This window comes from Malurus melanocephalus, unplaced genomic scaffold (assembly GCF_030028575.1).
Source record: "Malurus melanocephalus ecotype Western Australia unplaced genomic scaffold, MMel_1.1 scaffold_48, whole genome shotgun sequence".
Lineage (NCBI taxonomy): Eukaryota > Metazoa > Chordata > Aves > Passeriformes > Maluridae > Malurus > Malurus melanocephalus.
Window position 1 is genome coordinate 2,003,025 of NW_026623280.1, and position 14,862 is coordinate 2,017,886.

Sequence of the window (14,862 nt, forward strand, 5' to 3'; positions counted from 1 at the left end):
AGTGGCCTTGTTTATGGCAAGGATGGTATAAACAGAAGAGCTGAAGCCTCTCCTCTCACCATTCCCCTCCACGTCTATTACCACAGTACTTCAAAATCATCAAAGTTGTGCAACAATCCATTTCAACCTTTCTGCTCTAATTAGGCAATTCTACATGTCTGTCTTGATAGGTGGGGCTTACTGAAGCACTTAATCAGTTTCTGGAGGGGCATCATAGTGCCAATCCAAATGCTTATTTAAACAGAGCTGTAGTGCCAAATCCAGCATATTCTGCAGCAGCATGGAAACAACGGAATCTGTGAGACACAGATTGCCTCACACACTTTTTTAAAGCAGCCTTCAATGTGAAGGAGCACTTGTCCTGTATTCATCCTGTGTAAGCTTAACAGGTTTAGAGATAAAAACATGGAAAGCATTTTTTATTACTGGGCTTTCCTGGCAAATAAAACAATTAGAGCAATTCCAGTACAAGCCCTTCCTGAAAACTGTGCTAACAAGGCTTTGAATCTTAAAAACTGCATTTAAATCAAACGATTAATTTGCAAACCCATCACATACAGCACACACRTAGTAGGTGGGGATCATTTCATTGAAATTAGAATGCAAATATCTCTATACATGAGAGGTCACCAGTTGTTGTACGTTAAAATCTTTTCACTGTTAGGCATAATTAAAATACTCTAACAGTGGTTTCAGTAATTTAAACATTGCGGTATTGTTGTAATATTTTTCTAGGCTTCAAGAGTTCACAATTGTTTGGTCCAATCAAATCTGGGAACACCGGAGAAGTTATCACCCATCAAGGTAATTACTTTCAAGTTGAAATAATTACTCCATCAATGTTAATGGTCTTTCAACTTCAATAAAGCACTCACCTGCCGATAATCACAGCTAACCTCTTGCTCTCATGTAATTCCCTCTCTATTTAGCAGGTTATATTACAGCCGTTAGAGTGGTCACTTGTCCTGAACAGCTGCTGAATTTCACTTTGATCGTCTGTGAACCATAAAAAAATTAGTCATCTGTGTATGATTTCCCCTAACCCATAAGCCCTTGCAGAGCTAAGGAGATGATCTTTTGGCTGCATTAGGGCACTGCTGAGCAGCCATCTTGTTTCTGGTGGTGGCTACTTTCCACTGTCTAACAGCAGCACAGTAGCCTAATTAACTTTTGCCCTCTGCTGCCGTTTACAGCTTTCATTCATTGCTAAGTAGCACATCTTCTGAATTYATGGCATTTATGGGGATTCCTTCACTTACACTCATCTTCTCTGTTCTCAGGGTGCACTCCATTTCACAGCCATCTGCAATAGGCATGTATAAAATAGTTTCACTGGTCCCTCTCCTTGGCATTTTTTTTTCTTATTCTTGTGGCTACAATTTTCATTACTTTTTCTGTAAGGAAGTTGCCATGTACAGCACTGCATACTGCATTAGTGAATAGTGTGTACAAGGAAGTTGATAACTATGTGATATCTCATCTTTAGTGCTGCCAAATGGTCACAGGGTCTAGATGAGGAAATGGAAGTGAAGCATCACWCATGAATGTGTTAAGTATTTTTAAATGCAATGAATAAACAGAATGAAACTAACTCTGGATGCATGATTCCAGATATCGGGAAAATCCAGCATAGGAGGCATGAATATATGGCAGCACTGACCACTCCAGATTATTTCTGATATAATGATTTTGAGATARAGTTTTTCAACAAGCAAACTAAAGCAAACTATACTTTTAATATTCTTACCCAGTTTATTTATTTGACATATAAATTACTGCCTGCTTATAACAACACAATCACGTTAGCCAAAGCCTCATTCCCCTACCAAAGTCTTTATTACAGCTATTCTGCAATATGTCTACAGATTTCCCTATCACAGCACCTGCCAAGAGAAGCTTGGCCAGTGCACTTACACACCATCTCCCCAAATAATGTAAGGGACGCCAACATGTGTTCTCAGCTGTTAGCACAGCTGCATCCAAACCGAGGTTTTGCTGGGGCAGTGAGAGCAGCTAAGAGATGCCTTAATTTTTTCACCCCAAACTGGCATGGTTATGCCAAAAAAAGCCTTWAAGGGTAAGTTTTGCCTGACAGCCTCACATTGCAAACCACATAGTGAGAAGAGCTGTGCTTCTAGGCAGGCACAGGTGCAGGATTTCCCATGCTTACACCTATCTCTTACATCCTCTAACAAGCACAATTCCCTTTTATCTACAATTTGCTGAGGTGAATTTTGACCTTGATTCTATATGATAATAATTATTATGTAGAATTATGATTCTACATAATACATTGGGGGGGGGGGGAACGACACTGCCCATAGCAAGCAGTTTTTCTTTTTAACCCTCATCTCTGGATGCTTTTCTTTGTTCAAGCACATTCTAACAGTTGCATAGTTTATATTTTTTACTCAACTTCCTGGCTTTGAATTCTCCTGCTCACGATAAACAACCAAACACTTGATATAATTGTCATGGGAAAAACAGCACTACACACCCACAAAACATCTGTCAAGAAACGTCCAAATCTACCCACATTTCCACCTCACAGCAACATTTGGAATACAGCAGTTGAAGAACGGTGATGCTTTGCTGACATTTGGCAGGCACTCATTGGCTTTATAATGAAATCAGCTCTGGGCTCTGTGTTCACAAGCTTAAGTCCTAAGTTCACAAGTGAGAAGCTCACYTTGACAATCTAGTCACTTTATGCAGATTTCTGTAAATTAGAACCTCCTGCCAATCCATTCCCCTATAAACACATCTGTCTCATGTTAATGCTGTCAAGACACTAAATATGATTCCTGCTTTAGAGGGTTAAAATAAGCTGCAAAGACATTGTGGGACACACTTGTGCTGCTGTAACCAGTCTTGACTTTGCTCTACAAATAAACCAGAATGTCAGTTTAACTCGCTGTCACCCAGCATCTGCCACTACACTCCTGGCCAAACAAGCTAAGGAAATGGGTGACACTGCTCTTTAGCTGTGAAGCACGAAAATGGCTCACGTGAATGTCGCTTGCTTTTAACGGTGCAGGACACCCTCTTTCATTTCATTTCTTTTGCTCTGAGAATTGAGTTCTTGTTTTTATCTCCATGGGCTGTGTAAAATTTCAAGGGGTCAGTGATAACCTTAAGGTACCAGATAGCCATACCTTTGACATATTAACTCAAATACATAAAAATGGGGAGCAAAAAGCTGGATACGGGGAAGGTATGGTGGATAAAACCCAGAAGGTGCTTCTCATTTGGTTCTGAAATGGATAGAAACAAACCTGTCAAATTAAAACAGTCTGCAGGGACATTAGCAAAAGCTTAATTTGTATCCTGCAGTGTTATAAAGATTGTATTTCTCCTCTAAGTTTTAGTCAAGCTTCGTGTCCCGGGGCAGGCAACCAAGGTGCAACTGACAAGTGCGAGGGTGGTAACAGCTCCTGTGATTCTAGCACTGCTTTTTTTTTTTCTGGAATAATCTAATGGGATAAGAATGGAGTCTAACAGATTAAATAAAGGACCAAACTCATTGCTTTCTTAATACTTTAAGTCTTGCTTGTAACATGGAAGCTAGTGAGAGAGAATGACTAATGGCCTATCCCACGAGGGAGCTCCAATAGAGATGCTTCAKGAGATTAAATGATTTAGCCTAGTACCCATGGAAGCTGTATTTTAAAGGAGCAGAAGTTTAATCATTGGAATTCTAGCTCCTTCAATAAAATTACATTTTAATTAAAATATCTCATTCACAAAGCTTAAGTTAAGGGTGTATCAGCAATTTAATGATAAAATTCTATTTTTAAGTGTTTATAACTTTGAAAGTTGGTATCCAGGTTTTTCGCCAGCTGGGATAATTGACCTAGCCTCCTGAAGGTATCTTTGATAACAGAACTCCATGCACTTTATGTCAATAACTTTGATTCAAAGCTTTAGCTSTTCTGCTATAGTCCAAAGAGGTAGGATTCAGATCTCAGGTCCTTAGCATAAATCAGCAACAATTCTATTCAGTTAATGCAGCTGCAACAACTTAAAGTGAGTGCAACTAATGGAGGAGATGGAGGAGATGTGCAGAAAGATTTTTCCCCAAAGGGCAGTATAATACTTTAAATAAAAAATGTGTAGCAAAAATATTAATTGATWCATGTTCAAGACAAAGAACAGAAGAAAAACCATGCAAGTCAGCTTTGCTGCAATGCTGGTAGAACAGTTGTACATATGCTGCCAGAATGTCACTGTCAGGATAGTGTTTGGGGAAAATACAGGATTTTGGAGCCAGGAAAACACAATTTAGTAAATAATAGCTTGTTAATCTAAAAGGCTTTTAACTGATGTTGTTAAAGAAACACACTGTAGCAACATTATTTAAAAGACCGCTTTGGTAGGTTTTATTGCCCACAGTACAACCATCTTGGACATTTTCTGTTGTTGTTGGCATGCTTAGAAGACATTGCAATGCATGACCAGCCAGGTCAATTCTGATGCTCAGCAACACACTGCATGCTCCTGAAGCACAGTAGCAGGGGAAGCCCTGGCTTTTCACTGCCTTTAGAATCTTCGGTGTATCATCGCAACTGTGATGGTGGTTATTTTTCTTAAAACAAGGGAGCTAAGTACCAAAATGCCTGAAGTTCAACAAGTTTGGAATCCCAATCTTCTTTTTAAAGCCTGGCACGGTGTGCAATGTGGATGCAACTGCTTCAGAAGGCAGAACTACATGTTATTCCTATAAYCCAGTTGAAGACCAGTTTTCTTTTTCAGAAAAAGATGTATTAGAAACTTAATCCAGGAGAGTAGACACCTTAGGCTCCCAGGAAGGTAGACACAAAACTGCTTTAGAACCCTATGATCAAGGGTATGGAATTACCAAGCTAGAAATTTCTTCCATCATGTCATGTTGCGATTTGTCTGAGGAAGTTRCTTAAAGGTTACTACTGGGTATTCCAGAGATCCTACTTGAATTGTCACCAGATGCTTTATAATTGGGATGATTAAGAATTGAGGGGATTTATGGTGTTATTCAATACTGACATGACTATGAAGATAATTTAGGGAAAATTCTAGATTTATGAACTTGAGGTGGCACCGCTGAGGAAACCTAACCTTATTACAATCTCCTTAAACTTTTTAAAACTTATTTTCAGAAGACAACCAAGCACACCAAGCTGTCCTAATATACGGCATTAACACTCAGTCCAACTAACTATAAGCTGTCTTGCTACAGAAAGACTAGAATGTAATATGCTGAGGGAAGGGGCAGTGGTAAATGCATGAAACAACCACACCTGTCACAATGTTACAATATAACATTGTCAGTTCCAAAACAGCCTGCCCTTTCCCAAATCTAACCCTTCACATACTGAATAGAAACAGTAAAAGAAAGGGAAGGGAAAGACAGACCAGCAGTGCAAAGTAACATCTAATATAAATACATGAAGTGGAAATAAAAGTAGAACTGCTTTTATTACTGATGAATTATGAGGGGAACATGCAAATGGGTTGCATATATGAACTATGTAATTACTAATTAATTMATTCACTTTATGATTCCAACTGAATTAAAAAGCAGAATTATATACAAGGAGGAGTGATATTGCTGTTCTTTGTACAAGTCCTGTGAAACTGTTTTGTCAGTCAGACAAAAAGCTCAGGACAGTATTTTCAGTGCAAAGCTGACAAATGCATGTACTTAATTCCAGACATGACACATCCATGCTTTTGAATAATCTACTTGCCTCTACCAGAAATCCAATGTTAACATGAAATGTTTCAGTCTGCAGTGGGCCAAACTCAAAACTTAAACCAACAAAACAACGGGCAACTGGAAACCCCACTTTTCACATCAGCGTCAAGACAGATTTTTAAATACAACAGCGATCACAGCAGAGTAAAAACATTTTAGAATTGGTTTGGTGGCTCAGTTCTTACCATTACGGTGAGTGCTGTGACAGCTGGGGTGCTGAAGGTTGGGTCGCTGCCCTTTTCTTGATAGACCACTCGGTACAGAGAGATGACACCGTTGGGGGACAYGGGCTGGGTCCAGTTCAACCGCACYGAGTACGCGCTGGTGGCTTGTGCCCAGGGGGCTCCCATGCCCCACGGGGAAGCCTCCAGAGTCTGGGCGGAAGCCCACAGGCTGTCCACAGACCCCACGGAATTCTGAGCCCTGGCRCGGTACTCATAGAGAGTAAAAGGCTGCAGAGCATCGGACGCGTCAATGAATTCCAAAGCTCCTTCAGTCCAGATGAACAAAAGCAGCTCTTCTTGACTGCCTACAGGACGTCTGGAATTAAACCAAAAGCTGTGTGTTTAAAACTGAAAATAGCTTTAGCAGTCCTAYAACAGTAGATCTTGAAGTTCCAAGTTCAACTTGTATCTCAGAAGACTACAGGACTAACTTCTCTATGCTCCACATACACATGGAACTGCCTACCTATCTTTGCATCTTAAAAGCATTTCCCCGAACTTATGTGAGGGGCTGAGTAGYGAAGAAGAGCTTTTTGAGGCAATCAATTGTGCTCCTCTATCTAGAAGAATATTATAAAACATGGCAAACAAGTGTGCTGGCACGGTCCAGAGTAGCAACACAATGGCTTTTCGTCCTTTCAGGATAGAACACAGCACAAATGAGACTTTCGAAAMTTAGAATGTGAAACTTTTAATCTATTTGTAGGTGCTAAGCAATGAYTTGTATTGCAATATGGGTGCAAGTTTTCAACATTTCTGAAAATTGATCTATTTATGGAGGTATTCACCTCAGGATCCCTCCTTCATGGAAAACTTACGAAAAAATTACGGGAGAAAAACGTTACCTAGTGAACAAGGGATAAATACTCCACCGTGCCCTCAAAACTAAAGCTGTGCACTTTCAAATTCTTATCTGCTCACACTAAATATCCCATTTTTTCTTGYAAATGGAATAAATAATCCCTTGTGCATAAACTTAGCTGAATTTGCAGCTCTGCCACCAAACCTCATTAAAATATCACACACAGTGTTTTCTGTAATAAACTACGCATTTTTTTCCAACACTGTTTCTGTTTAAAAATGAAAATCTAAGATATATGAAGAAAATTCACTGTATAGGTTTTTGGCATAATGGACTTTTCTTTTTGTCTGTAAACACAGACATATATATACACACATATATATGCATATTTAGCATTACTACTACAGATATGYTTGTGTTGGACCTGATATTCTGAGTACCAGAGATTACAGATGATCTTCAGCCCCTTTGTTATATGGCCCCTTCTTCTATTTAATTTACAACAGTTTTAATAAGCTGAGCACTCATCTTCAAAACAGAGTTATCAAATCAATTCTTTCACTTGGCATAAAAATGTTTGTGTGAAATTAAGTTGGTTACATTTAAACACTGTGATAAATCTCAGTGATGGCTATGCTGTACTGCACATGAATTGTATTTCCCCTACTCTTCACAGGAGCCTTGGCCTTTACAGAATGCAAAAGCACTTTCACCCTCCATGCCAACAACAAAATTCCAAATTACATTATCTGCCACTTTCATTGCAAGTAGGGCATATTTGCAGGAGTAAAATTGGTTTGTCTGCTACTGGGTGTCATCATCACTACACACATACACAGAAGGTGAAGAACATTTCTTTGGCAAGAGAAAATCTGTGTTTCAAAGAATTCMGTTGGATTTTATTTTGTTAGATCAAACCAGAATCAAATTAAAAAATTTTAAAAGGGTTGATTTTTTAAAACTAATTATCTTAGCTGCTTGTAATAATATATTCCCARGTATTAACATGCAAATATGAAGAACATAATGAATGCAAGTGTGTACACAGCTGTTTATTCRTCCTTTGTGTATGTGCATAATATAAGGTATGAACGAAGATATTATTTTCTCATAGAAAGCCATATAATATTTTCTAAATTCTGAGATAAGCAGAATTACATGGACACTTTTTTATTTATAAGGTTAAAGTGTGATTTTTTTTTAAATAAGAGTTTTGAGGTAAAATATCTCTATCATAGTGAAAGAGGCAAATTACAAGATGTATTGATACTGAGGGTTGGTTGGCAGAACTGGGCAGAGAATGGCAGCTGGAAAAAGCAGGAAAGATTCCCTAGAAATTCTCAGCCTCTCTGTAAGAGGGTCCAAAATTTCCCATCGTCTCCAAAATCCCACCAGCAATTTTTAATACAATTCCCATGCTCTGTTATAATTGCAAGTTAAGACTCCTGCAGAGCCCTCCYTTGGATGCTGTCCACTGACGTAATGCAAGACATGTAATTTTGAAAGGTGAATCACTACTATGCCTTTCTCCTGCACCTAAAAATATAGTCTTYTCTCTGTGTACTCAAAAACATGTCTAAAAAAATCTCTGTAAATAAGGGAAAAGGGAGAACATTTTAATGCAATAAMGTCACATTTAATGTGTCTTGCTGACCAAACAATATGGGACTTAAATGAATACATAAATTTATGTTTTATAAATATTCCAAACTCTGTGATAAACAGTTTTTTCACACTGAATGATCAAATATGCCACCAACTGTAAGCTGATTCACAGGCAAAGCTGTACAAYGTAGCCTGGTTAAGTATTTAGATCTTATTACTGCTGAATATTTAATGAATGAAACTTATGGTTAGGTAAATTGTTCCATCTGTAGTGCTAAAAACCAGAATATCTTCATGTATGAATAAACTTTGAACAGAAGTGGTTGAACAATCTGTAATCATTTCRTCTTAAGATTTAAGATTCAGCTGCTCATTTAACTGGAAGTATTTCTTTTGTACAACGAGCTGCAAAGGAGAATTACATTTCCAAGAGCTGGAAGCTGTCTCCTAATCTGCATAGTCTGATTTGCTGCTTACATCCCTTTTGAAGATGTTCAGATAGTTATTTTTATAAGGGCAAATTCTCCCTGCCCCAGTGCCAATCTGAGGCAGATGACATAAGAAGGAGAATACAATCTTCTTTGTGACAGATAACTCCATCACGAAGCCACACTGACTGCAGCGCCYTCCCCTCGGCTTCCCTGTGAGCGCYGAGAYGGTGAATCCCGGAGGTCTTGCAGGTCAAACCAGAATTATTCCTCACATGTTTACCTTCCACCATACAACTAAATTACACGTTTTAGCAGCACTTGCTGCTTTCCTCACTGGAGTTGTTTTTAGGAGCACTGAAAAGTCTTGGGGTAAAATTCAAAGGATCGGGGAATCACCCTGTCGGATGTGGGGGAACAGTGCAATATCAGCAATGCTCGCACTCCACAGTTTCACAACTTATTAGGAGCCTCACTTACCATTTTATTCAACAAATCTACACTAATGTAGCTTTTATCATTTGGGGTATTTTTTTTAAATATTAGTTCTGATGTAAAAAGCAAAAAAAAGAACAAAAGGAATTTGAGGTTATTGCATGTCATATACCAGTTTAGACTGGATATTAGATCAATTACAGGTATAAATAAAAGCCTCCAGGAGTTCTAGTATTCAATGACATAACCATCYATAGGGATTCCTACATTAAACCATCCAGTAACATATGTTCCTTGGAAGCTGTCTTGGGTACAACTCATGGTTAARGGTATACGGTTAAGCAATGAATTAATCATAAAGAATCAGCCTAGAAGCCTCTACACTGAGAGTCACAACAGCCACGTGTGAGACATGTCTTCTGTCTTAAATTGCCAGTTGATTTTTCTGCTACATTTTCACCAACAGGACTGCTCAGCTAAYGAAAGCTATGTTTCAATCTCATAAATATTTACTGAATAAAATAATCTTATTGGGCAAGACATAGACAGTTTGACAGAAATTCAGACACTCCCTTAAGGAAATGACAAACCAAAATACTTGGGATTTTATAGGCAATATATCTTTAAGGGCCATCACATGTGCTTCCTACACAGTGCATGCTGATAATCAATAGAGAGCAGTACCATTAACTGATGTGACCTAAAGCTTATTAAAATACAGCAACAAATATGTATCATCTATTTTCATAATACTACTTTTTCAGACTAGCAACTTCTGTGGTTGCCACAGGGATGTTATGTCATGATGAATGGGGAAAGAACTCAAATCGGTGATTTTTGTATGAACCAGATCTTTTGTCATTGAYGGTCTCTTTGAAGTTGTGGTCCTTGCTAGAAAATTTTAAAAGCTTTGGTTCTGTGTTTAAAGCTGCTGTATGAATAAAAATAAAATATCACCATATCTTCTATTATAAAATAAGATTTACATTTTTTGGTTCCTAGCAAAATGGCTGCAAACTTGGGAGTACTTTTATGATGCTAGAGGCAAGCTCGAGTCCTGCCACTTTAATGCAAAGATCTGCACACACACTAGGTCCCCAAGGTTCCAGGTTTTGAGTTAAATGAATTTATTTTGGTGGCAATGCAGTAAGGAAGAGGCACATACTGAAGAAGAAATTACATTCCATAACCTTCCATAGAAATACTACAGTCTTGCTGCTATAACAATGTAAGGCCATGTGTGGCTACAAAATGAAAAAGAACTATGTGCTTACATCCCATTTCTGATTTTTTTGTAGCTATCTGAGAAAGATTTGATATTGTTGTTGTCTAAGCACATTTAAACTTCAGCTGAAATAACTGCCAAGTGATTCATGCCTATGTAGGTGAATATACCGATTGTATCTGGAGCCCCAGTGCGCCATTTTCATTTCACTTTAAATAAAAAACAAAATGTATCTATGTCAGTCAGTGCCCTTCTGCTGTACTCAGAGGTATCAAACAGGCTACAATTATGATTGTGAAGTGATTGTGTCACATTGGAGGAAGGTTTATTGCTTTTGAGTCTGCTAGGCAGTAACACATTCTGTTTCATATTACTCTTTATATCATTGTTTGGCTGTGACTAGAATAATCAAATGCCATCAAATGCTGTCAAATTCAATTTACAGTATTTTTCACTGAAGCAGGCTTTCTGCATTATATTTCCTGTTTTCCCTTTCTATGGTTGCCATGGAATAGCAGTGGTAATCATCAGCTTTATTTACAAAGCCAACAGAGTGAAGACATGTCTTGGGCTATAACATACACTTTATTCCTCTTTATGCAGGGGAGGGACTTGGGCTTTTTGATCAGACAATTAAAAAGAGGCAAACRAAAGGGTATTTCAAGACAGCAGGAATTTTTAGACACTACTAACATGTTTAAGGTAAAAGCGAATTTATATTAATTATCACGGAGGATTCCAAAAGGTAATTTGATTCCCCTTCTTCTCAGTCAGACCTTTAATATAATAAAAAGTCCCAAACTCTTTGTGGGAGGCTAGGATCAGCCCAGCATGTGTTTGTCACACAGAGCTGGAAAACGCAGGAACTTCAGAGTTTAAATCCGTCTCCAGTACATGGCTTGAGTTTTATATTCTCTGATTCCTGAAGCTATTCAAGAGGGTCGCTTTTAACAAAGGGTCAACAGGCACAGCAGACATCAGTGCTCAGCTGGTTTCATACTGCCCTAAACACAGCTATCTCTACAGACAAATCCTCACTCAGGGCTTAGGAAACTCCTCATAGGGAGTGAGAATGAATCAGTCAACAACCTATGCAGGACACATGAAAACAAACACCAAGGACCACAAACAGATGCACTGTAATCACTACCCAGATTACCTACCCAGGACCMAATTACCTTGGAAAACTGATCTGGTTTAGGAACCCAGATACCTTTTTCTGCTTTTAAAAATCTCAGRAATGGTGAAACACTCCTATTTCCATTATAAAATTCTCAACAGTCTGTCAGAAAAGATTGAAGTTTGTACCTGGTAGTCTGGGTAAACACAGTACAAGTGTCTATCCTACAAACTTTTTCTAAGATTTTATTTTTGTTTGTTTGAATTTCTAAAATATATATTTTCAMATGCTTTTTGTCAATTGCAGTTCAAGAAGATGATTCAGCTCAAATTCCCAACATGGCCATCCATAGATCAGCTTCCTACCTTAGCATTTGAATGGTAATACATATTTTTTCATGTACTTCTACACCTTTTTCACCTCCAAAAGCATCAAGGAATAAATAAAGGAACCGTTAAGTAAGACTAGGATCCTGAGGTGATAAGGGCATTTACCTGTAAATAAAGTAGTTAGTAATGATGCCATTTGGTTTCTTGGGTGGTGCCCATTTCACTTCTATRAGTGCAGGTCCAATTGCTTTAACAAGAGGTGGGCTCAATTCTCTGGGAGGTGCTTCCGCTGTTCTTGAATATGTTTGACCCCCCACTCCACACCCACCTACAAAAGCAGAAGTTTGTGTAGTGGTAAGAGCTTTGTCCTCAATAAAAGAACACATTTAAAGTAAATGAATGTCAAGTAAAGAAGCTGCTGGTGAAAATGGTGTCTCATTTCATTGTTAAATACTAATTTAAACTACCACAACTCTATGGAAGAATTACTCCTGATTTYCTTCAGTGAGAGTGAGGAGTAAATTGGTTAAAAATTGTCATTTTAGAAATACTTATTTCATAGGATTTTGAAAATTTCCATCTAAGTCAGGGAATTTTGTAATTACTGGGTTCTTCTCTCCTGTCTTTATGATTACCACTTCTTGTTGGTGAGTAGTTACAGAACTAATTCAGTTCTGTATGTGCATTTTGAMGGATCTTTAAGCTGCTTGTGAATAGCTTTTAATAAAGTGGTATGTATAACCTAAAATACATATTTTCAATCTCCATTTAACATATTCATGRTATGTGGAGAAATACATACATGATACATGGAGAAACATATAATGCTTTGTTCAGGGCTAGGATTTCCTTTTAGAAATCACTAGTATTTCTTTAGGTAAACACTTCACTCCTATGTAAAAATACGATTTCATTTGTTTTTGCTGAGTTGAATCTACCTGGAAAATCTCCATTCCCTTCCAGGGACATAGATGAGTGTTTTAAATCTCCTTACCACTCTGGCATGCTTGTATTCTTATCTCATACAGTGTGTAGGGATCCAGGCCATCGACAAAGGCAAAATGTGCACGTCCCACTGGCTTCACCAGCATCGTGGGACTGCTGGCATTGAGCAGGATGTTGTATTCCAAAGGCACATTGACAATGAATATCCCTGTTGTGAAACAGAGAGGAACCAGTGATTATCTGAAACACTAACAACAGTGCAGGACAACTTCAAAGAGCCATTCATCACATGCAATTTAAAATGTAAGCCCCCTCTGGAGGTTTTCCCTACTGCCTCCTTTGAAAACTACAATCATTTAAATATAAACYGAAACAGATCCATCTGCAGATTATAACTGGAAGACAGACATTACAGGTCTTAAGTAAGAATCAAAATTCAATTCAGTCAATGYCTGTTTTGCAATTGCTACTTCTGGGAAGACAGACCTTATGACTTGGAACCAGGCAGCTTTTATGTATTTTGGAGGAGTAAAAGCTACTAAGCACTGCAGTTTGAATAGTCATATGATATAACAAGTGAATTGCAACCATTCAGCAAATTATGATTTTTTTAGCCCAACAGCAGCAGCTGAGTGTAGGTTCCTAGCCTGCTTCACCACTAGACTACAATACAGTAGCTTGATCCAAGTAACATATAATTTTAAATGATGTAAAAACAAACAGTTCAGCTTTTGTCAAAAAGACCCTCAATTTTTCATATTTGAATTCAACCATTTCCTCCATTTATTCTTATTCCACACTGTCATTTCTTAATTTCCCAGATTTCCTGAGAAGCTGAACAATTCAGTTCCTTCAGAAGAATAAGCTAGGCCATATCCTATCCCTTTAGAACAACAAGCTCCTGGATGTTCTCTTCTCTTCTTCCACAAGACTTCTCTAAGGGTTTTGGTTGATTGATTGATGGTTTTGTTTGTTTTTTGTTTTCCTGGTTTTTGGTGKTTTTTTTTTCTTGTCATTAGGAAATGGGCTGTAGGCTTTTTATTTTTTGTCCACTATAGACTAGTCTGTGCAGACAGCAGCAGTTTCATAAAACAAGAGAATGACCAAAGAAGAGAATGTGTTAAGCTCGTTTCCTTCATTCTGCAGTCACAAAAGGAACAGCCTCAAGAAAGGACAAAGTACAAAATAGACAAGGCTCCTTTCTGAGATGAGTCAAGATGCATCTGATTAGCAAGAGCACATTTCTCTTTCAACACAACACCTACTTTAGATGTCACCAAGGTGTCTTTGTGACTACAGCAAGGATCAGATGCCTGTGAGCAGTTCTGAGACTTGTCCAGACCTTGAGAATCTTTCCATTTGTAACTTTGGAAAACAACTCAGCTTTTTCTCCTAATTGCAATTTTGGTCCTCTTCTGATAAAGTATCTACATTGATGGTATTACCCTGAAGCTACAAAATGCATTTTTTCCAMTGTTGTGCCTCTGTTAGATGGATTTTCTAGGTAAGTATGTATGTGAACATGCACATTAACTAAAAGAAAAAAAAAAGAAAGCTCACAAGAAATCAAGAGATTTCAACTTTAGTTGTGGTACKATAAACAACTGATGTACTTTGGAAGATCAGAAAAATCTTTGAAATACCATGTTTTTACAATTCTTGTAAGAAAACGAGAATATAAAAATCCCAAAGAAATAACATTCTGCTGCCTGACTAGATGGCAGACACAGAAAATGCCATTATAAACTAAAAAGCTGAAAAATAGCCCTGAAGTAGAGGCATGACTTCAATCCTATTCAACTTCTCAGCTTAGGGGAAGAACAAAGATRTTGTTAGTAGTTGCTGGAAAAGGTGAAGAGGGAAGGACATGAAAAATGAAAAAAAAAATTCCTCTGTAAAATTTTCCTTCTTCAATGTAAAAGTTACAAGAAAAAACACTAAGATCCAATCATTAAGAATGGAATAATAGAAATAAGTTTTAAAATCAAGCAGGATGTTACAGAAAAAAMCCCTGA

General features: G+C 37.9%; 1 protein-coding gene across 2 annotated transcripts in view; it reads right to left on the bottom strand.

Annotated features, from left to right (window-relative positions):
• USH2A (usherin) overlaps positions 1 to 14,862 on the bottom strand; it is a 367,630-nt gene that overhangs the window by 47,653 nt on the left and 305,115 nt on the right. For both annotated transcript variants that reach the window (XM_057365137.1, XM_057365136.1), the window contains 3 exons: positions 12,897 to 13,055; positions 12,068 to 12,230; positions 5,920 to 6,274 (listed from right to left, as the gene is read on the bottom strand). In XM_057365137.1, the coding sequence (XP_057221120.1) occupies positions 5,920 to 6,274; positions 12,068 to 12,230; positions 12,897 to 13,055 (677 nt within the window). The remainder of the gene's footprint in view (positions 1 to 5,919; positions 6,275 to 12,067; positions 12,231 to 12,896; positions 13,056 to 14,862) is intronic.